Source organism: Gallinula chloropus (genome assembly GCF_964237585.1).
Source record: "Gallinula chloropus genome assembly, chromosome: Z".
In the NCBI taxonomy this organism is placed as follows: domain Eukaryota; kingdom Metazoa; phylum Chordata; class Aves; order Gruiformes; family Rallidae; genus Gallinula; species Gallinula chloropus.
This window is the reverse complement of record NC_140089.1, coordinates 6,873,828-6,898,227: the sequence shown is the minus strand read 5'-3', so window position 1 is coordinate 6,898,227 and position 24,400 is coordinate 6,873,828. Positions and strand designations below refer to the sequence as shown.

The 24,400-nt window shown below is 40.4% G+C and overlaps 1 protein-coding gene across 1 annotated transcript in view; it reads right to left on the bottom strand.

Annotated features, from left to right (window-relative positions):
* Positions 1-24,400, bottom strand: part of EDIL3 (EGF like repeats and discoidin domains 3) — a gene marked incomplete at both ends in the record, with an annotated part of 273,859 nt that overhangs the window by 187,251 nt on the left and 62,208 nt on the right. Inside the window, one exon of the mRNA XM_084278226.1 lies at positions 11,721-11,849. Within this exon, the coding sequence (XP_084134352.1) occupies positions 11,721-11,849 (129 nt within the window). The remainder of the gene's footprint in view (positions 1-11,720; positions 11,850-24,400) is intronic.

Sequence of the window (24,400 nt, the reverse complement as noted above, 5' to 3'; positions counted from 1 at the left end):
GTCAGCAAGTCTCACAGGCACTACTTCAGAGGTACTAATAGATGTGAAATATGCATAAAGTAATGTACCAGAACATTTATTCCATTAGATCTTGATGTGTCATGTGCTGGATTCAACTGCTACAGCTGTTGCCCACCAAAACCTCTTTCTTTTGAAGCAGCTGAATTTTTTGCAGGCTTCTTTTTCCAGATAATGTTACCTATCCAAAGTGTGGTTTCCCTTGGCTGTTAGCACAAGCTCTCCACAGATTTTTATGTGTTGCCTATTATATTGGCAGATCTGGAAAAACATAATTGGCTTATTCTGCGTGCTTGTTTGAAAACAGTTTCAAACATATCAGGCCACTGACACATCATATTGCAAGGGAAAACACCAATATTTTTTCTGTCCCTTCTTTTGTCTCTTCTTCACTCCTTAAAACACGGAAAAAAATCCTGACCAGCTGCAGACAGGAACCCAGTAGAAATAGACATGGCTCAAAGGAGATGCTTCCTTTCCAGTTCCCCTGTCTGGGCATGTCTGATCTGCTGCCTGCCAAGTCTTCTTTCTGGAGAAAAGAGGCCTCAGGGGAAATCTTACCCAACTGTATAAAACACCTTTTCAGCTGAGAGTGTGGTCAAACACTGGAACAGGTAGCCTGGAGAAGTTGTGGAGTCTCTATCAAAACCTCTCACATGGAGACAAAACCCAACTGGACATGGACTGATTGACAATGTGGGTTAAGACTAGCTGACCTCAGCTGTTCTGTGACTGTGGGATACTATCACTATGAGTTTCAGCTTCAGTACTCAGAGGTTCTTTTAATAAAATATCAGCTCCAGTCTAACTGAACACAATTGTGTGTCACTCAAGGGAAAGAGTTTCCAGGATTACTTGCTCAATTTATTGATGTTGATGCAATACTTTTCAATGCTGATGTGGTTTGGTCATTGCTAGAAACAACCATGGGAGATTTAAATGGCCCTGGGGGGTGCTAGCAACCAGGGCTGCTGTGAACAGGAGAAACAAACAAGGACCTAGAAGATACAGCATTTTGTGCAGGATGCACATGAGGTCTATGAACCTTGCTTGTAGGCCCAAAGCCCAGGTAAGAGACCTCTAGATCTCTGCCATAATGGCAGACATTCACCTCAGACCTAAAAGCAGTGTTCCTACAGAGAAGGTCCCTGAGATGTCAGATGCTTCCACCTAGACATAATTGATAAGGGAAGAGAGTTAGTACAGATGGCAGGTTGCAATTAAGTGCCCACACCCTTCCTCTGGATAAAAGGTAAGTACCTGCACAAGGTGTGCACAGGTCTTGTTAGGACAGGTGGCCAACTTGCAGAAAATAGCTAAAAGGCTGTGCAGTACTAGAGAGCCCAAGAAGGAGGTAGACAAACGGTTTCAGAATCACCTTCCTGTTACAAACACCACAGAGAATCATACATCTTTACCCTGGTGACCCACAAAAGTGTAACTTTACTTTATTTCCCATCCTCCACCCTCCATTCTACAACCAAAAGCAGCTTTAATAGCTATAAACACCCAAGAACTAGGTCTCCCACAGCCTCCTCCTAGAGAAACTGATGTGTTGTGGTCTAGACAAGCGCTCCCTGAGGTGAGGTGAGTGGATGACAGGACACCATGGTAGTAAATAGCTCCTTTTCAGACTGGCAGCATGTCACAAATGAGGTCCTCCAGGGATTGAATTTCGACTTAATGCTCTGTAATATCTTCATAAGTGGTCTTGATGATAGGATCATATGTACACAGGTGCAGTTTGTTGATGATGTCACACTGAGTGGGGAAGTGGGCACTTTGAAAGGAAAAGACACTGTATAGGAAATGCTGGATAGCTGGGAAGAGTGAGCTAGCAAGAACCTTATGACATTCAAGAAGGACAAAGCTAAGGTCTTGCACCTGGGAATACATCATCCAGGAGTACAGCATAGACTGGGATCCACCTGGCTAGAGAGCAGCTCTGTGGAGAGAGACCTGGGGGTCTTGGTGAACAATAAGCTCAACATGAGTGAACAGTGCACTTCAGCAGCAAAGAAAGGCAACAAAATGCTGGCTTGCATCAACAAAAGCATCATCAGCAGAGATAAAGAAGTCATTATCCCACTCTACATAGGGCAGGATTGGACTGTAGAGGAAAGTTTTTCACAATTAGAACAATCAGCTGCTGGATTAATCTTCCCAGGTGTATTGCATCTGGCTGAGATGAAGCTAATTTTCCCCACAGCAGCCCTCACAGTGTTGTGTATTGGTAGCCAGCAAGGTGTTAATTACACACCAGTGTTTTGACTATCACTGAGCAGTGCTATCACACATCAAGACTGTCTCTACTGCATTTCTCCTCCCTTCAGCATTAGGCTAGGGGTGGGCAAGATCCTGGGAGGGGACAGTCAGGATAGCTGGTCCAAAGTGACCAAAGGGATATTCTGTACCACGTAACTTCTGCTCAGTAGTAAGAAGCTGAGAGAAGAGGGGAGGAAGTGGAGGGCTTTTGTTTTTTCTGTTTGTCTTCCGGAGCAACCACCACACGTTTTGAAGCACTGCTTTCTGGGAAGTGGCAAGACATTGCCTTTGGCTTTGGCTAAGTTAAACTGCCCCAATTTATGAGTTTGGGGTAATTTCTTCCATTTGATTTTACTCTTCTCCCTATACTGCTAAGGAGGGGAGTGATAAGCACATTGGTGAACACCTGGTGTTCAGCCAAGGTTAAACCACCACATCTGGGAAGTGGCAGGTTCCCTAACACTGGCACTTTGAAGATTCAGAAATGCTGGGCCCTTGTTTTGCATCTGTATGGCAAGGGTTTGGTAGTTGTGTGTGTGTGTGCACACGTGACTTCTGCAAGAAGCTTCTCCCACATCCGACAGAGCTAATACCAGGCAAATCCAAGACAGACCCCCTGCTATCCAAGGCTGAGCCAATCAGTGACAGTGGTAGTGCCTCTGGAGTAACAGATTAACAAAGAAAAAACCCCAAGTGTCAGCTTTTTGCCTCCAGAGAAAGAAGAAAGTGTGAGAGAAACAACCCTGCAAATGCCAAGAAGAAGCGGGGGAAGACGTGCTCCAGGCACTGGTGGAGAGAGTCCTCTTGTAGCCCTTGGAAAAGGCCACGGTGAGACAGACTGTCCCACTGCAGCTCATGGAGGTCCATGGTGGAGCAGAGATCCAACCTGCAGCTCATGGAGGGTCACACAGTGGAGCAAGTAGAGACACCCAAAGGAGGCTGTAATGCTATGTGCTGGGGCAAGCTCCTGATAGTACCTGCAGCCATGCCCGAGCAGGTTTGCTCATGGGGCTTGTGACCCCATGGAAGACCCATGCTGGAGCACTCTGGTCCTGAAGGTCTGCACCCCACAGAAGTGACTCACACTGGGGCAGTTGGTGAAGCACTGAAGCCCCATGGGAAGGACTGAGGTTGGAGGAGTTAGTGGAGGACTGCCATGGGGAGGACCCCAGGCTGGAGCAAGGACAGAGTGTGAGGAGTCCTCCCCTGAGGAGGGAGGAGTGGCAGAGACAACATGCATGGACCAACCCCAACTTCCATCACCATCTCCCTCTGCTGCTGGGGGGAAGAGGAAGAGAAATGCGGAGTGAAACTGAGCCCAGAAAGAAGGAAGGGCTGGAGGGAGAGGTTTTAAGATTTGGGTTTATTTCTCATTATCCTGCTCTGTTTTCATTGGGTAATAGATTAGATGATTTTTTCTCTAAGTTGAGTCTATTTTGCCTATGACCATAACTGTCCTTATATTGTCTCACAGTCCTTTCAATATCTTTTCTCTCCCATGTCCAGCTGACAAGGGTAGTGGGCTCAGGGTGAGCTAGGGGCCTTTCTCCAAGGTCAACCCACCACTGGCATTTTCTCTAGATGGAGCATTTGCCATAGCAGTTTAGACCAGATGATCCTTGAGGTCCCTTCCAACCTGGTATTCCGAGATTCTATGAATATTCATTATTTTAGCACTCTCGACAATTCTGACTCGAGCCCATATATATTCACAACAGATTTACGAGCCATCAATACCAAAGGGAATTGGTTTGACACAAACATCATGCAGGTATCACTTACAACATTTATGCACTGCATGAGATGCCTTTTATTAAGCCACTCTGCTTACATGCATTTACTCTACTCAATTTGGATTTCTGTGTGTTGTGCGCTCTTCAGGCTACCCAGGAAAGTTAAGACTTAATTTGTCAAATTATTTTTGCTAATATCTATTGATTGCCTTTAATCAGAATTCCGTAACCTCTGAGAACATCTCCTAATGAGCCAAGTGCCCTGATTATGTTAGTTCTCATTTGAAAATCTGTTTTATAGTCACTTCAATGAAGAACAGTGCTATAACAGAGATGTGGAACTATAGGCTACAGACAGAACAGAACAGAGAAATGCCATCAACATACTGAACGTACAACTGCTGCAGCCTTACCAAGAAGAAATTTAGTAGTGCATACTCATACTGCAAATTCTAATCATAAGGAAAGCAATACAAGAGTGCACTTCAAATAGTCTAGCAAATACCTTGGGGATATTTCCCACTAGAACCAACCAAACAAAAATGAGTTTCACACAAAATCAGCTTCATTTTAATCAGGGGGCATGCTGATAGGGGTCCACTTAACAACTTCCTTCACTCTTCAGAAGTGGAAACCTGGACATTATTAAGACCTCTGTAGCAATAAGCTGTTGTTCAAGAAAACTAGTACTTTTCCTCTTTGGCCACAAGGAAAGAAATCAGCACAGTATCCAAACAGGTATCATAGATAAAGCCCAGCAGAGAAGAACTTATTTTCTAGCCTCTTTCCTGCTCCAGCTCACTCATTTCCCAGAAGAAATTAACCTTTGACCATGCAGCTTGATTATTCAGCTAAACACAAGTCCAGCTCACTATTCTGCTGTTTCACTTTTATACCAACAGAATCATTGAAATGAAAAATATAAACAAACAGACAGTTCTCTCCTTAGCAATTTTTCCAAATAATAGATTCTTATCAAGAGGAACGTATGACATTTTACTGAAGAACTCAGGCCATACAATAAAATCTCTCTGTTGGCAATAAGAAACACCATCAATAAGCCACTTAAGTAAATTCCATCATGATAGCAATAAATATAGTCAATTTGGCTGACACTACACATAGAGCAGTGGCAGCAGATGTTGACATCTGCAGTCCACACTGTATTTCCTGGTATCCTGGGCAATCTGTGCTGAGTACTGTATTATACTAGGGAGAGTGCTGCCAGTAGACTAAAGGATGTGATTATTTCCCTAAAATAGTTTAGATATCAAAGCACCTGACATATGAGGAACACCTAAGAGAACTGGAGCTCTTAGGCGTGTAGAAGTCTCATAGAAATAGTAACAACAGAGCCATGGTCTTCTCACTACTAGTGTTTTCTCAGTGAAAGAACAGGAGATAATGAGCAGAAACTAAATTTCACAAAATGGCCCTTAAAAATATTTGGGTTTTTTTTAGTTTGTTTCTTTGCTCTTTTTTTCACTGTCCAGGTTCATTGAGTTGACCCAAAGGTGCCCACACTCTATCACTCACCTCCTTAGCAGGTTGGGGCACTGGGGGGAGGAAAGAAAAATAATATGGAGAAAATCTCATGGATCAAGATAAAGGCAGTTTAGTAAAGCAAAAGGACATGCATGGTAGCAAAGGAAAACAAAAGATTGATACTCCCTATCAGCAGGCAATGCCCAACCATTTACCATGAATCAGGGCTTAAGAACGCCTAGTGCTTGCTCCAGAAGACCAATGATTGTAAATGAATAATGCCCCTGCCCCCCCCACTTCCTCCTCCCTTTGAACTTTTACTGCTGAGCAGACACCACACAATATGGAATATCCCCATGGTCAGCTGGGGTCAGCCATCCTGGCCATGTCCCCTCCCAACGTCTTCCCCACCCCCAGCCTCCTGGCGAGGGGGAATGTTGGAGAGAGAGAGAGGGTGCCTTGGTGCTTTGCTGGCACACCCATGCATTATTAACCAATGCACAGCACAGCACTGTGATGGGGAAAATTAACTCCATCTCAGCCAGACTCAACACAGCAGGTGATCAAATACTGGCATAAATTGCCATGAGAAGCTGTGAAGTCTCCATCCTCAGTAATATTCAAAGCCCAACTGGATGCAGCCCTGAGAAACCTGTGCTCCTGATCCTCTCTTAAGAAGTAAGGTTGAATTGGAGACCTTGAGAAGTCCATCCCATCCTCAATTACTCTGATTTTGTGATTGCCTGTGCTTTAATTTGCATTATTTCATGCTACCTAATTTAGAGTTGAGGCATCTACAATCATATCACTTGCATACTATACACACGTGACACCAAGCCATTGGAATTATTTTTTAAGAAGGAATTAATTTCATTATTTCTATCTTAGAGAGAAAATTCAGCAAAGCATATGTTCAATGTGTGGTGCAAAGAATCGTGCTTAAAAAATCACATATTGTAGGACTATAAAAAACATCTTTGAAATCATTCTGCCATTTCCACTCATGGCATTAAAAACTGATTGGAAAATAGTAACAGAAATTTATCTTTACTAATTTTTGGACAAGCCTTTGTCCCATCAGTGCAGTGGTCAGGACTGCAGATGTAGAGAGATGGACTGTACGAAGAAAGCCACAAAGCTAAAACTAGATCATAGCACTCTGTGTCTAATCCATCTTACTGAATTTTTATTTAACAACATGAAAAGGAAAGAACCCCTTTGCTTCCTGTGTCCCAGTCAAAGGAATAATTTCCCTTGGATTCTGGAAAGAGTAAACTAATGTTGGAAACACTGCAATGTGACAAAGAAGGAACCTCACAATCAATTCTTAAGTCACTTGGCAGAATCAAGATGCAAAACTATCACCTCTTTCTTTTCCTTTCAGGTCTTCTCCAAGTCACCATGCTGCACTTACACCCAAGTGCCCTGGGTTCGGCAAGGGTAGGGTTAATCTTCACCAAAAGCTGGGAGGGGACACAACGAGGATGGGTGACCCAAACTGGCTAAAGTGGGTATTTCATGCCATGTTGTCATGCTCAGCATAAAGGGGGGCTGATGGAGGAGGAGCACATAGTTTGGGGACAGTCCGGCTTCGGGACAGCTCTGAGCTGTATGGCCTGAGCTGTGCAGTTCGGTGAGAACCTGAGTCATGTATCACCAGTCTGTATATTTGGCTATAAAGTCCCATAATTGTTATTTCTCCTTTCCTGTGCTGTCCCAGCAAACTGTCCTTATCGTAACCCATGAGGTTTGCCTTTCTCCATTCTCCTCCCCATCCCACCCATGGTGTGGGAGCCAGTGGCCACATGGTGCTCAGCTGCCACCTGGGGCTAAAGCAGGACACCACATTTCCTGTATTACATGTACAAGGTCATTAACTTGCCTTCCACCCTTCTAAAATGCACACAGACATGTTTTTCAATAATCAGTTCCTCTCGGTTAACACTGAGAGCTCACACAAGAGGTAAGGACATGTTCCAAAAGGTACTGACAGCCTATTTGAATGCAGCTTTGGAGAGTGTTCCCAGCTCTTTTCTAATGTGCTTGTGGCTCCTCTACCCTCTCTGTCATTGTACATCATTTATTTTTCCACTTACATAAACTAAACATGTTCACCAGATTATCCTCTCAGACAGCTATTGAATTTCAGATTTGGAAGATCAAAACTGAATAGTTTTAAGTTGCTCATTTTTCAAATGTGAACAATGAACCGTGAACCATGGTCACTCATGGAACATGCTCTGATAGCCTTACAGCATACTAAACAGCACTTTAATTTTTATCATCAGCCATGTATTTTTCCCCCTGTTTTAGTCTAATCACACAGCAAATAAAACAGGAATAATGTGTATGTGAATAATTTCCCCCGTACCACTTCAATAACAAGCCCTTTCATCGCTCCCCTCATGCACTGCCCATGACTAAGCTACTTTTCTTTTATCAGGTACCCACATTGATCAGGTTGCACAATCACACTTTTCCTGAATAGTGTGTATTAGAGACTTGTGTTATTTATATGTAGTGTATGGTATTTTTGTAATTCACATGGCTTCTGATAACTACATGTGATTTATTTAAATTAGGTGAGGTCAGTCAACTTGATGTCTACAACTATCAATTACATGTGAATATTTTTTCAATCTAGGTTAAAACTCATGTTTCCAAAGATGGTAAAGAGGTAACTCAGGCCATGCTGTTGTTATTATCTTTGGAAAACATACTGCTACTTGGGAAGCTTGATGTAATTACCTATTCCTCTTATCTGTTTAGCTAAATCCTTTTCTACCTCACTGGAGAATGTGCTGTACTGAAGAGAACAACAATCTACTTTTTCCTGCTTGCCTCTATCTTATTCTTTGCCAGGTATTTAGAATCTGTTAGGATACACAAAGCACTGAAATGAACTGGCTGTACAAATAAGGTGTTATTATAGATCTGTCATCTAATCTCAGCTATGTATAGTGTTTCGTATGAGGAAATATAGGAAATCAGGCAGGATTATCATTAGAGAAAGAGTAGAATCAGAACAGGATGTGTAATTTAAAATAGAGAAATTACTGTTCCAAACACTTTATAAAAAATTTGGTTTAGATACATTCAAAGTTACAGGATCAGAAAATAGTGGAGATGTATGGCAGAGGACTCGGGATTTTCCACAGGTAAATTCAGAAAAAAAAACAGAAATTATCAGTCTTCTTAGACTGAATTAAGATTCTATCATCATGTTTAGTCGTTTTACATATTGGTTTCATTAAGATAATATTCTGAATAAAAGAATTCTGAACATTCCTAATTCCTTGAACTATTCATGCAGCTCCCAAATTGTCTTGAATCTTAAGCAACTTCTGCTTAAGACTTCTACCTAAATATTTAACCTTCCTACCTTGATGTACTTTTATGCATCTCTTTTTCCTTTACACAAATTTGTAACTTCCTTTCTGCAGGGACTGTTTTTTATTTACCCATTTTAATGCATGATTAAGTAAAATCCCTGTTAACTTTCACTGTGAAATCCTCCTGTCTGAGGTATGTTCCTTGAAAATTTGTGACTTTCCAGCTAGTCTCCAGTGATCAACAGGATCCTATCACCGGGTCTGAATGAAGTCTAATAGTGGAGCATCTAACGAGCCTTTTTCAGAGGAGACAGACATAAGCTCTTCTCTTTGATAGATTTTCCCCCCACCCTCCTCTTTTCTTTGTACTCAGTGTCTCCTGATGTCCTAAATGACTAATTTTCAACCAACTTAGTGTTTTCAATGCAGAAAATTTTCAAGAAACCTTTTTTAAGATACTAAGGGTTAAGAATAATAGCTTTGGGGCAATAACTCATTAAAAAGCCCAAGAGAAGAAACATTTGCTAGCACTCCTACTCCAATCTTAAATCTGCTAATAAATACCCCTGGGAAAAGGGATCACAAGGGGTCTTGCACTCCTGGGTTCCTCACAGAACCACCTTTCAACAGATTATTTTACATGAAATGCTCCAGTGTTTGAATTAATGGAGTCTACCTGACTAATAGGTTACACCACCCATCATAATTTTCTTAGGAAGGGACAATTATCTTGAAATACTGTTTTATTCAGTGGTTTACTTCAGCCTTTACTAAAAAGTAAAAGATTATTTTAAAGACTAAGTTTTCCCAAAGTAATGCCTATTGTCTGAATCCATACACGTTGCTTAGCCATACAGGACAAAAACTACATTAGAAGTCCACATATTAGCTAATACAGGAATATCCATGAGTCTTTTACTTAACCAATGTTGTCCACTAGATACATTTTCCAGATTGCAAACTAAAAATGTTATATTCTGTCTGCATAAGCAGTGTGATTACCAGATGCTCTCAAGGTCCCTATTTGCTTATGCTTTATTTACCAAGCTAAGATTTTGCTGAAGTATTTGAAAAATATAGTTAAATCTATGTGTATTTTTTAAAGCCCTATTGATATTTAAGTCTAAATTACATCAATTATTACAATATATTTTTATCCCAGATTCACTCATGGTAGCCACTCCCCCAGCCACATGTAATTTCCTGCCAACAAAGCACGTGATGAATTCAGAAGTTTCCTGCAGTAAACCCATGTCAATGCCATTTTAAGGAAGCATGATATATGGCTATATACAATAAATTCAGACCCTTCAAGTGTTCCTAAAGATGCTATGGCAAGGGATGGAAACAGGATTCTGAGACAGCGTATTCTGGTTTCTTGTGTGGCTGCACCAATGGAACAAGCAGTTCCTTGTGCAACTCAGATATCAGGTGATAACCAGGTACTATGATATTTTATGGTTAGAAAACAATGCAGTTGGTGTCTGACAACACTTGGCCATTCTCCCACTACTTCTCTTCAGAAGACTAATCTCCAGGGAACTCAAATTAAATCAAAGCTCCCTTTAAATTGCATTGTGGAGACGTAGAAACAACAGTAGTATTATTTTCAGAAAACAAAACCAAACCCAGAATAAACTTGGGTTCCTGGGCTAAGTCTTTCTCACCTTGTCTCATCCTAGAGAGGGATATACTTAATCCCCAGAATGGTATATTCAGGTTGTGTCTGTCTAGCCTTTATTCACTTATTTAAAAAGAGAAACCAGGCAGATTTAGGATGATTGCAGTGTTAGAGAGGTGCTGAGTATAGATGTGACAGTTTCAACGGGAAATCTATAGAAGCAAGGCAATTGGTGATGCCTTTTTCCACAAGGTTGGTGTTCCACAGTACAGAAGCAAAACGTGTGAGCACTACTCAGCTGTCACAGACCGAAGCATGTTAGTGTAACCCAGGCTGATGAATCACAGGCAGGGACGTATGATATGAAATACTTGAAGGGTCGTACTGGTTTCAAACATTTTGGCTGTCAGCAGAGGAAATGCAGGCAGGGCATCCAAAGCCTTCACATAGATAAGAGGTGCTGCCACAGAACTTCAACTTTCAAGTATTTTCCTAATACGAACAAAATAAGCAACACTGACACCTCTGCTGTAAATCAGTGCTTTTCTCCACCTTTTACGTCCCCATCCCAACTACCACAACTCCATGGAAGACAGATAGCAACTATTTAAACTGCAGCATGCATTTATTGTCTTCCTCTACCACACATACTTTTACACTTTCTTTGGGAGACTTTAAGAAATTGGGCAACTTGCAGATCTTCTGCCCTGTCAAAAATGATGGGATGGCCTGTGGCACAATGAGCTGCCCACCACATTTTTTGTTGCACTTTGATTTTCACCTGAAGTTTTCTTAAGAAAGAGGTCTGTCCTGCCTGACATTTAGGAGCTGCTGGTTTCTCCTAAACTGTACCTTCACTTGGTTAAGCAATTACTCTTTACTTGAAACCTAAGCATAAAACTGCCACAAACTAAGCTTTAAATGGTTGATCAGCAGAAGGATACATAAATATCTGATTGCATTGATCTTTGAGAAATGTTGCTCACTGTAAGTCACACCTATGATCTTTCCTTTTTGTGAAGTAGAGCACTGAACTTTATTCAGTGGTTATGCTCTGTAGTAACACTTGTGATATACTGTTTTACCTACCTGTTAATTATGATATAGATAATGATATAGAAATCTATGATATAGGTGAACAAACCAATAACGAATTAGTTAGGAAACCAATAATGAAAGGGCAATGGTCAACCAGTGTATGTGATCACAGACACAGACTAACAGAATACTCAAACTATTATTCCAGCATTTAAAGTCTGCACTTACCAACCTCCACAACACCAGAGCAATTGGGGTCTGTGAAGCCTTCAGGGCACTCACATGAGTAGAAGTCATCATTCAGCCCTGACAGACAGATGCCACCATTTTTGCATGGGTTGGAGTCACACACATCTCCTGTGAGTTAAAGGAAAAAAAAATAATTAAAGTTCCTGTATAAAAGCCTCCAAAAGTTATGCACAAGCTCTAAGTATGGCAGATTGCTGATAACCAAGAGCTGAAAGGAATGACAACCTCTAAGCCTTTTGAATACCTTTTGATTAATTCCATTTTACATTAACTGCACACCTCTGTGTAATCATCTTCCCCATGCCTTCTACTCCACAAAATGTGATTCTCTTACATGCAGTGACAGATATTCACTTGCAAACAACAATAACGTTTAAGAAAAAATAATTTTCTGCTTTATCTCATTGGAAGACCTTCAGGCTGTATACTTGGACAAGTATTTATCCAGGCTTTCATGTTCCCAGGTTCCCTTCAACATAAAGCAGAGTGGTGCTTTCAGTTTATTGTCTTATCACCTGGTTTATAAACAAAGACCCATGGCTGTGGTTACATCCCCACATGCTCCATACTTACGCACTCTCACAGAATCATTAAGGTTGGAAAAGGCCTCCAAGGTCATTTAGTCCAAACATCCCCCACCACCTGTATTACTCACTAAGCCATGTCCCTAAGTACCTCGTCCAGCCTTTCCTTGAACACTCAAAGGGATGGTGACTCCACAATCTCCCTGGTCAACCCGTACCAATGCCCAACTGCTCTTTCCAAGAGGAAATTTCTCATTATTTCTAACCTGAACCTCCCCTGGCACAATTCCCTCTTGTCCTGTTGCTACTTCTCTGCAAGAAGAGGCTGACCCCCAGCTCACCACAACCCCCTTTCTGGCAGTTGTAATGAGCAATAAGGTCTCCCCTGAGCCTCCTCTTCTCCAGACTGAACAGTCCCAGTTCCCTCAGCCACTCTTCATCAGACTTGTGTTCCAGACTCTTCACCAGCTTCATTGCCCTTCTCTGGACATGCTCCAGGGCCTCAGTGTCTTTTTTGTAGTAAGGGGTCCAAAACTGAAATCACTCAATGGCATGCAGCTGTATTTCTGCTAAACGTGGAGCATGGCATTCAGGCTGTGCAGTGGTGTGCTTCTATGTTGGCTTTACATCAGTCACACCATGACCAGTTATATGGTCCCAGGATAAATTTTGACAGTACAGACTAAAGTCATTTAAGTCTTTTGAGCAGTTTAATTCTAACAGTAAGTTTCCACCCAGTCAATGATTTTTGACAGGGCATCCTACAAGCCTGCTGTGGGCTCACATGGTGCCCCCAGGGAGGCTGTCACTGTGACTGGTGACCCACCAACTGCATGGCAGTGACAGAGGCTAAAGGACTTGAGCGGCCACAGTCCTTCAGTGTTCCACAACAGTGCCCTCCATGTCCTAGGGAAGTTTATCAAGTTCTCCCATAATTCACTGTGATCACAGAAACAAAGCCACGCTTCACTTCAAAGCTACGCTGCACATCAGATGTGCTTTAAAACTCCCAGGCACACAGGTCAAGCACTGGCACAGTGAGTAGCTTCAGCCCGCTTAAATAATGCTAAACAAGCAGATTTTGCTTAACCTTTAATTGCTTTGCAGTGAAGAAACCCTATTTAGTTAATTAGCATGGAGGTGATCAACAGCAGAAAAACGTACTCTGAAAGATGCACCTCAGGGCTGCTTCGTGTGCTCAGAACTTTAACACGCCTCCGGTATTGACAGTGATTGAGAGTATTGACAGTGACTTCCTATCCAATATTATTTGAAACAGGCTTCAGGATGGCATATGAAAGAGAGACCCGAGTGTCTGTTCAGTTCTTGTAATTCATCAGCTTTAGCATCCCTAAATAGCGCTGCTCTATCACTGTTCTACAAATATACAGAAATAAGGATGGCATTCTGTCCCCCATGGGATAACTGGAAGCAATCCTACCCAAGATTTTGGTCAGCTTCAGTTTAATATTTTTTTCTAAGACAACTAAATATATATTTACTGACATTTTTTTTATTTATCTCAAGCTAGACAGAGTGCTCCCTATTGCTCAGTGTTGTTTGTAGAAATACTAACAACTTGAGCAGTGCAGTTTTGTTTTGCAAATTTTTTGCAAATACAATTTTAAAACATCTGCAGATATGCAACTATGAATTATTTCCTGTACTTTCTGAATTAAATAGTTGCCAGACTTTTATTATGTAGTTTCAAAGAGTTACACAAACCCACTTGTTTATGTCAGTAGTGATATTGACATTATAATACATTTTGGACTGTAGTGGTGGTAAGGGAACTAAAAACGTTTTCAACATCTTTCTGGCACACAGACTTCAGATTTGTCCCTGCTGTGAGAATACCAATCTAATAATCACTTATGAAAATCTACTGATGTACAAAACTGCCTTTACGAATTCTGTGCATCAGTTGGAAAAAACCCCAAACCTAGTTGCAGGTTAGTTTGCTGGGCTATTTTTAAACTTACTGAATTTTAATCTGTCCACATTAAGCTGCCATGACTTGGAAATTTGCATGTGTCTATGTAACTTTCTCTTCAAGACTGCCCAGATAATGGAGAAGTAGAGCTATTTGGAAAGAGTCAGTGGCATAAGGCATTATCTGTCTAATGGCTAGTCATCTGTCTAACTGAAGCTAAGTAAGTCAAGGCATGTCATTTTCAGGGCTCATTTCAATACTGGGGTTTGTTTTTCACTTCATGGGGCTTAGACATTTGGTTGTGAAAGAACTACTATTAACCGAATGCTCTGACATGTATATTCCTAGACCTTTAATTAAATTAATAAATTAAATAGCACCTGGAGCAGGAACACTTATTACATAAATCTCTACAAATATTTTGATTAAAATGAGAGGGGACATCTTTGCTATATTTTTTCTGATACTATGTTCTTCTGATTTCAGTTATCAAGAAAAGAAGTTTCCCTTCAAGAAGGAAGTTTCCCTTTGTAAGTTTTACATCGACTGACAAGCAGAACGCATCCCCAGTTTTCCATTATATTTCCATAAACCGGTATGTCTAAAACCACACATGCCTAACTGTGTGGTTATCATGTCTGAAAATTAAATGCCTAACAACAGTCATTTTTTTCCATGCTCAGGAAATAACTGCACTGGGTGCTCTTCTGACACATTGCTGTCATGGTTTTACCCCGGCTGAGAGCCAAGATTCACGCAGCTGCCTGCTCTTTAAAGGAAAAGAGGAGGGGGAGAAGAGGGGGGCGGGGAGGTGAGGGAAGGGAAGGGAAAAGGAAGGGCAAATAACAACCCCAAACCCAAGAAACTAAAAGCCCATGGGTTGGGATAAGGATAGTTTACTAGAATAGCAGAAAGATAAAACATAACAATGCTAACAGGACTTTAGAGCAAAAAATCTATGAAACTGTTGATACAGGATGCAGTTTCTCACCGAACCCACAACTCAGGCTGTGCCACCCAGAGCCGTCCCGGAACCCGACCGTCCCCCAAGAACCGCGCGTCCCGGAGCTGCCCCGTTCCTCCTCCCATCAGCCCCCACTTTATACTGAGCAGGACGTAATTGGCATGGATTACTCTCTTTGGCCAGTTTGGGTCATCTGTCCTGGCTTCGTCCCCTCCTTTCTCATGAATAGAGAAATATGAAGAGCTGAGAAAGTCCTTTACTGCTTGATACAACTAAAAACATCAGGGTGTTATCAGCAGTGCTTTAACTCTCAAACACAGCATTCCAGCCGCTGCTACAAAAGAAGTTAACTCCATCCTGACTGAAACCAGGACAATTGCCTTGGCTCAAATTCTACTGTCAGTCACTGTTATAAATTTAATTGTCATTATATCACATCACAGAAATAAGTACAGCACAACTCTAAACAGGATGGGACAAAAACGAACAAAAAAAAACCAAACCCACCAAACAAATCCCCCCTTCCTATCTCCCACCAAAAGGTGAGAAAAAGCTCCAACAAAAAATGTACCTAGGCTGTGTCATTCAGGTAATGCTAAAGAAGGCTCAGCAGGGAATATCTATACTTTGGACAACAATGGTTAAAATAATACCATAGTGTGACGTGCAATATGATATAGTCAGAGAAGCAAGCAACTGCACAGACACAACTGATCCAAAATTCCACTTAAGAGCAGGTACCAGGCTGTGCAAATTTGCATACATAGATTAGTAAAACTCACCTAAAATGTTAGAACCCTTATTTATGACTTAGCCTCTGTGAAATTGTGCAGAACAAAACAAATATCACCTTTGAATCAACAATATTCCCCTCAATTTACATTTTGTGCCTCTTGAGAGGTCATTCATGTTGAAGTATTGAAATCTAATTTGTTACACATTCTACTGAGCTTGATGAACAGAATTTTATATTAAAGGCTCTGTTCTTGATAACAAAAGCTTTATATGGGTGCACTTGGTCTTCACAGAAATCATCAAGGGATTTGTTACCATTAAAATACTGTGTTGCATATAATACAACTTTTAATACAACACTAACTTCAGAATTTAACCTCAGAGTCATGATGAACAGAACAGTAAAATAAACCCCAAGAAAGAGGCATATCCTTTACAGTAACTCTTACAGAGCTGTGCTCTGTGCGGTTAACTTTCCACAGTGACAGGTAATAATACACTGTAAAACACACTGTGAAATTTCACAAATTCCTGTAAATTAAGCAAGCACTCCAAAAGGAACTCACATTATTAAAAAAGCACCAAAAGACAAGCAATACTGTACTTTTATTAAAATGTTCTAAAATGGGTCCAGAAAGAATGCAAGTGTCAAAAAACCCCCAGTAATTTACATTTATCTTTTCTTTGTCTGACGGACCCTGCTCTTTTCATTATGTGAATACTCATGCATTAAAGTATTTCTCATATATATATATGAGCTTTTGATGACTTCAGTTCATCCTCAGGAAAATCTCAGACAGTAAAATCTCATTGCATCAAGATGTCAAGATTCAGTGCAAGGATCTGTGAAACAGAATCATCAAACGATACGTGCACGTCCCCCTCCCCTCCATCATAACTGACAGAAGTCATGACCACTTTGCATCCACCTTTTTTAAGAGGACCATTGCTTTCAAGCAATGGTATAGATGTAGCTTGCTTATATATCCATATAAGATAAATATGTATTTACACATACATATTTCCTTCTTCTTCCAGAACATCAGACATGGAAGAGTTAATGTAGAAATGTAATCCATATTACCTCAGACCATACTGTACTGAGGGGCAGACAAAATATAAGAGTGGCTGACAAAATTATACTGATACTAAATCTGGGGGATATTTTTATTTTTCTTCCCAACATTTTGAAGTCAAGTTCTTGAGTGAATGGTCCATCCTCTCTGGAATAAATATGGGTGGTTAAGAATAAAGACAGACAAACATTTAGGTGGAGATATATGCATACTCAAAATTAGAATTTTAATTAAAAATTCTCCCTACTTCTCCAAACCAAAACCTAACATGTCTATAGCAAAACTAATAAAATGTTGAGATATTTTGTCTCTAGGAACAAATAGGAGGTTTTTTTAGAGATTGACAGCTTTTTGCCCATTCTGAATAACTCAGTGACCCTGAATCTATTTTATTGAAAGCCTTTAATTTTATTAAATTGATGAGCTGCTCTGCAAGTCCATCATGCTCCACAACATGCCTTCATGTAATCACTCTTGACTCATATTATTTTTAACAAAATAATAAATGTACAGCAATCCTTTCTTTCCACAAGCAGGTAACGATGAGGAGGAGGGTAAAATTGTAAATCCACTCTTTGCTGAACTTTATACTTTTATTATATAGCATATTCTTTTGATCCTATAAAATTCCACAAAATGTTACATGATTCTTGACTGAAGAGTGCAACACTTGCTTGACAGCAAAGGACAATCTGAAAAAAGGAAGTCAACTGCTGTGTATAAATAATGCAGCACACCATGATGGTAACAGCTAGCCCATCAATCCTTGTCAAGAACCAAAACTCAGAGTTTATCAAAACATTTTTTGTGATATGAAGGCTAAAGATGCACTGTGCAAACAGAAAAGCACCGTCCACAGCCACCTACGTGCACTCACTACTTCCCAAAGCTTTTTTTGCTGTGTAAGAATGTGAGAACCAGTACTATCTATAAATCTATCTGAATCTTCACTAATATTTGTAATGGAATTAAAAAAACCTAAACAACCAACACCCCTCCCCAACCCCCCCCCCCCCCAAAAAAAAAAAACCCAAACCAACAAACAACCCCCCTCTTAAAACTATTTACTCTTTAACATCATAGCTCCAGGGATAGGAATACTTGCCAAAACCTAAGGTATTGCACACTGAATAAGGCACGGGAGAAGAATTTCAGGCCCAATGCACAAAATTGTTAGCCTGGAATTAATACAATTAAGCTCAACTATTTTACACCTAGAAAGATAACTGCCACAATTTCTGGCAGAAGTTTAAGTGCAAAAGACATGTGCTTGAGAGAATGAAAGGATGACAAAGAAAGAAACATGTCTTCAGAAAATCATGTGGATTCACAGGATTTCAAAACTAGAAGGAAAGAGGTGGTAGAAGAAAGGTGATATGGGTGTTTGGGCAACTTTTTTTCCCCTATAATTTAAGGACAGAGTATGTTCCACAAAAATGTGCATGGAAAAATCAACCCAATTAAATATAAATAATATGAATATGAACATATTTAATATGTGAATTAAATATAAATATGAGCACATCTAGTATTCATTAAGTATTGACGTAGTGAAATTTAATGAAGCTGATACTGAAGTAAACACACGGATATTTTAAGTGTCCAAGCAGATGCTGACACCCACTGAAACAAATAGCACGACAAGATCTACAGGTAGGCAGCTGCAAACATAATGACATACAAGTTGAGGGTGCCAGCCACACAAGTTATTAGGCACATCACCCTTTCCTGGTATACCATATAATGGGTGATTTGTGGCTCAAGCACTTGCTTCACCATTGATGGGAAGAGGCGAACCATCACTCCATCCTAAACCAGCAGTTGTATTTTTATTCAGGTTCCTACGTTGCTACATGAAATTCAGCTTATTTTCAAAGCCCTCACTAAAGAAATAAAATGAATAGCTATTCCTTTTCATGAGAATAAAGCTTGTTAAAGAGAAGAAATCTCCAGGTGGCACCAAAGAATAAACAGCCCAGAAAATAGCCAGTCAATAGAAATTTGGTCTAGGGAAAGTAAAAATGAGGCTCAGTTCTGAAGCCCAGAAGAGCAACTAAACTTCAGGAGAAGACTGAGAAAGTACCTGCTACCTGTAGCTGTTTCATGTTAAAATCAATTTTCAGAGAAAGAGCTTTAATAGTTTTCTGATTTACAGAATCATCTGTACAGTGTCCAAGTTCAAATCTATTTCTCTACAGCTAAACCCCTACTGAGAAGCAGAACCATAAATCATATTGAAGACACACCTGTGCAGGGATGCAAAATGTGAACATGAAAATAGATGAGCTTTGCAGTTCTTTTAAGAAATTTGTAAGCTGTTTTTTTTTTTTATTTCAGATTTCATGGTGAGGCAGCTATTTTTTTTTCCTACAGTAAAAAGACAGTTGAATAATTAACTTGTATCCCTTATTATTTTAAAAGGAAAGTTGAAGTTTCTAGATAACAATAGCTCATCTACCTCCTTCTGCTCATTCTTTAGGTTGATTTGCTTACTCTGCAGGAAGAAGGTTAAGCTAACTTTTTAACTAGAATGTTCATGGTAGACTGTTTGAATGGTTTTAGAAAATGAATAAATTGATACCATCAACTCTAAATGTCTGCATATGAACTGGATGGAAAAAACTCACAGGAGAATGCAAAACCCAGAATAACAAACTCATTATTTTATCAGAGGTCTCATGAAAATTGAGGTAGTTGTTACTTGTGAAAGGCTCTTGGATCCAGAGACTGTATGAACTTCAGCTGTGACTCATAGTTGTGGAGCACAACCGCAAAATTCTAGGTGTAAACAGTTCTTTAAATTTAACTTTTTTTCTGATCTTGTAACCTGAAGGGATGCACCAGCTGATTTTTGAAAAACTGAGATGGCATTACAAAAGGAAAATCAGATTATTCTAAACAGAGAATTGATGTTCAAATACCACTCTGGGACTGGAGTGAAACATTAATCTTGGGTGAAGATGAAGTGCTGACTTAAGCTTTAGGATTTATTTTAATAGTACAATGCTGCAAAAGTGTGTCCCTACTTTCAGGGTTAGAAGAGATGCCTAAAGTAATGTCTGCAGAGATTAATTTCTATCATAATAAATCCCCTTCTGCCTTAAAAAAGTATAATCTCTTCCTTTTCTAAAAGCGTACAGTATGAGCTGCTTTATTCATTTGAATGTGAAAGAGCAGTCGGTCACTGTACTTCAGTCTGCTGTGCCCCAGACTTTTTTTAAGCATCTGATGTTTGACAATACCAGTACAAGCAGAAACAGAGAACAGCTTAAAAAGTAAACTCCTCTCTTTCATAGGTTGCAGAGAGTTCATTTCTATGCCAACTGTCTCTGCAGGGAAAGAAGATGAACTATTCCTGTCATTTCAAATCTTTATTAGTCAAAAACGGATCTAAAGTGATTAAAGCAAGAATATGGTTATATAATGCACTTCTGAACGTTTTTACAACTTGTGGTACATTTTTCATGTGCACACTGTCGCGAGGATTTGGGGAAAGATGTCATCAGCTGAGCCATTGTTTCATCAAAGGAAAAGAGATATATTCCTCCAAACTGATGAGCTGAGGGTACCAGTGGCACACCATACCTAGCACCCAAACTCAGCAAACAGCAACAATCACAGAATCACAGAACATTAGGAGTTAGAAGGGACTTAAAAAAAATCATCTAATCCAACACCCCTGCCAGAGCAGGATCACCCAGGCTAAATCACACAGGAACACATCCAGGCAGGTTTGAATGTCTCCAGAGAAGGAGACTCCACAACCTCTCTGGGCAGTCTGTTCCAGGGTTCTGCCACCCTCACAGTGAAAAAGTTCCTCCTTATGTTCACATGGAACTTACTATGCCCCAGCATGAACCCACTGTCCCTTGTCCTATCACTGAGAAGAGCCTGGCTCCGTCCTCTTGGCACTCACCCTTTACATATTTATAAACATTAATAACGTCATCCCTCAGTCTCCTCCAAGCTAAAGAGGCCCAGCTCCCTCTGCCTCTCTTCATAAGGAAGGTGTTCCACTGCATCATCTTAGTGGCCCAGCACTGGACTCTTTCCAGGAGTTCTCTGTCCTTCTTGAACTGAGGGTCCAGAACTGGACTCAATATTCCAGGTGCAGTCTGATCAGGGCAGAGCAGAGGGGGAGAAGGACCTCTCTTGACCTACTAACCACACCCCTCCTAATACAACCCAGGATGTCATTGGCCTTCTTTGTCATGCAGACACAGTGCTCGCTCATGGCCATCCTGCTGTCCCCCCCGGGCCCCCAGGTCCCTCTCACCTATGCTGCTCTCCAATAGGCTAGTCCCCAGTATATACTGGTCCCTGGGGTTGTGCTTCCCTAGATGCCAGTCCCTACAGTTGCCCTTGCTAAATCTCATTAAACTTCTCCCTGCCCAGCTCTCCAGCCTGTCTAAGTCTTGCTGAATGGCGGCACAGCCCTCTGGGGTGTCAGACACTGCTCCCAGTTTTGTGTCGTCAGCAAACTTGCTGGCTGTGCATTCTATTAGCTCACCAGGTCATCGATAAATATATTGATGCTTCCTACACAAGCAGGGAGACAGCTGATACTTTACCGAAGATGCCCTATCCACATATCCTTCCACAACATCTTTTCTCTCTGCACACTCAACAAAGCTGGCAGGAACTACCTAGGCACTCTTTACGAGTACTCATTTGATTTCCACTGTCATTCATACCAGACGTGTTTACCTGCCGCTCGCTAACACTCACGTGAATCCAGATGCATTTCTGCACCTGTTCAGATCTGCAGGGTGAGAGGTTTACGAGAAGGGAAAGAATAAGAGCTCGAAATGAGATTTTCTGTACAAGGCACTTGGGCTGAACTGTCTCTCCATTAAGTTGTTTTGTTCAATTAAAACTTTCAGAGAGATACTAAGTCATGACGGGAATACATTATCATCTCCAGTCACTTGTCCATTTTTTTAAAAGCTGGTCAGGAGATATTTAGTAGTATTCTTACTTGAAATTTCTCAGCCAATAAAATATTCACATTTCTTGCTAGAAATCTGCTGATACAGATTCACTGGTTCTGTCAAAAATCAGCAGGGCTATTGCAGGCTTCTCCTCTAGCTGCTAGTAAGCTCCACCTCTATATCCATGGCTATCAGACTGTCAATATAGGGATCTAGATTTCTTATTTGACTTAAACCTACACTGAGCTTTTGAGCATTGGCTCTTCCTAAATCTTTTTGAAACATTCATGGTTCCCAAGGCTCTGGAAATGCCTCAACTCCCTGATCCAGAAACAGTTCAGACACACAACAGCTTCTCTCTGGCCCATTCCTTGCCTTCCATGGAGAGAAAAGCCATGCATACAGCCAAATCAGAAACACAGTTTTAAAGGATGCCCTTTAAATAAACAGTCCTAAGTGTTTATAACCTTCTCTCGACAGGTAATATCTTCCTTTCTTCTCTTCATCACGGATTGAGACCACTCAGGTACACATGTTCTTACTGGTCCTGATGGTTATCTTTCCAGTTTCTGTTTTTATTTCAGCAGTGAAGCAAAATGGTTTTAAAAATAACCCCACACAACCACACCACTTACTGTGGAATTTTACTTTTTAAACAAATATTCCCAATTTTCATGCTATACATCCCAGTTTCACATTCCCATCTCTCTTTTTCATGCTCCACAGCATTTGAGGCTAGAAAATTAGGAGCATCAGAGTGTCTGTCTATGCATACACATACACACAGATTATTTAGCTCCAAACTTATATTCTTATACATACTTTATACATATTTTTATATATGGAAACAAAAGTGTTTTATTTTCCCTTTGTTTGCCCAATATTGGATATATGCAGGCACAGGTTGCTAGGCAATTACTCATCTCAGCTCTAGTGAATTTATCTTTTCCATCCTAACAATCCAAATTTGAAAGCTGAGCAATTAAAAAGTCATCATTAAGCTACATTTCCTTATATCTTCCTATGTTTACCAAAATCAAATACCTGAAAACAATATGAATGACAAATATATTCCCACAATACTGTGGAAAAATATTACTTGATTTCAATTTACTTCTACTTTTGTATATCCACCCCTAACTACCTTCTTTGATTACACTTTTTACAAGAGGTGTCAACACCATTCAAGAAACAGGCAATATTTAATATATGGCAGTAGCCAAATATGGAATAATAATATTGGCAGTATCTAAAGTAAGGAACATGCAAAACTTGTAATTCATTTTTCAAAAGTCTGAAAAATCACCTGTGTGCCAAGTGCACTCCATAAAAGTGTATTTCTACACGTATAAAAAAATATATACACGCACATTCACCTCTATCAACAGTGTCAGAATGCATGCTGAAAATAATTTCTGATTTCATGCAATACTCAAAACTACAAAACTTATTTGGAAATATGCCACATGAAGCAGTCAGCACCGGGTATGTGTAAATCAACAAATAGGCTGGCAGAAGGTGAGCAGAGCCGTATGCAGCACCTAGGCTTCTGTATCCACGTTATATGAAGTCTCTGGATTTTTGTTTCAGGTTTAATCACTCCTTTCCATGTGACTTGATGGTGCCCGAATGGCCAGTTGTTGGTTCTGACCCTTAAGTAACTATTAGGGTCTCCACTTCTAGTTCAAAGTCCTAGGGAACGAGCCTAGCTCACACCTATCAAAACCCCTCTGTGGGCAGGAGCAAAGTGAGTGTAGGATGCCGAGGCAATCAAGGGATTCACTTCCAAAGCCCTTCAACACACTAGATGACCATTTTAACAGACATACTGGCATTGAGCACTCATCCCTACATTAACTTCTCCTACAATGAGCTCTTCTATTATACCAAAGCCTGGAGCTAGAGAATAAAGCAAAATGTTCTGTAAGTTCCTGTTGTTATAATTAGCTGACCTTACCACATTTATTTCATGCATTTTTTTGGCCACACGGATATTTAAAATCCATCACCATGGAAGTTCTGCCACCATCAAAAAAGACATGTCACCTGAGGAGGTACAACAGTATTGCTGGTTTTCATCATTTTCTGCCTGACTTTACAGGAAGGTGATGCTACTGATCACATTCAGAATAATAATTAGGTAATGAAGATATGTGTCCCTCCTGTGAAAGATATGAAATAATAAAGGCATTACAGCTGTCAGCTACAATAAAGAAGTGATTCTGTTTATTTTGGATGATGTAGCTGGCCGTAATATGTAGGCTTGGAGGATGAATGGTGCAGGTCCTTTTGGTAATTTTTGCTGAGAGCCTCTGGAACGTACAGGTGCAATTTTTACCTTATTTAATCTTGTTCAGAAATAGTATACAATCTGAAACTTTTGCACATATAAAGACTACTGTATGGATTGTATAGCACCCTGCTACTTGTAAAAGGTATTTTTGAGCCTTAGCTTCTCCCCAGAAACAATATAAAATTACAAGAGATACATCCACC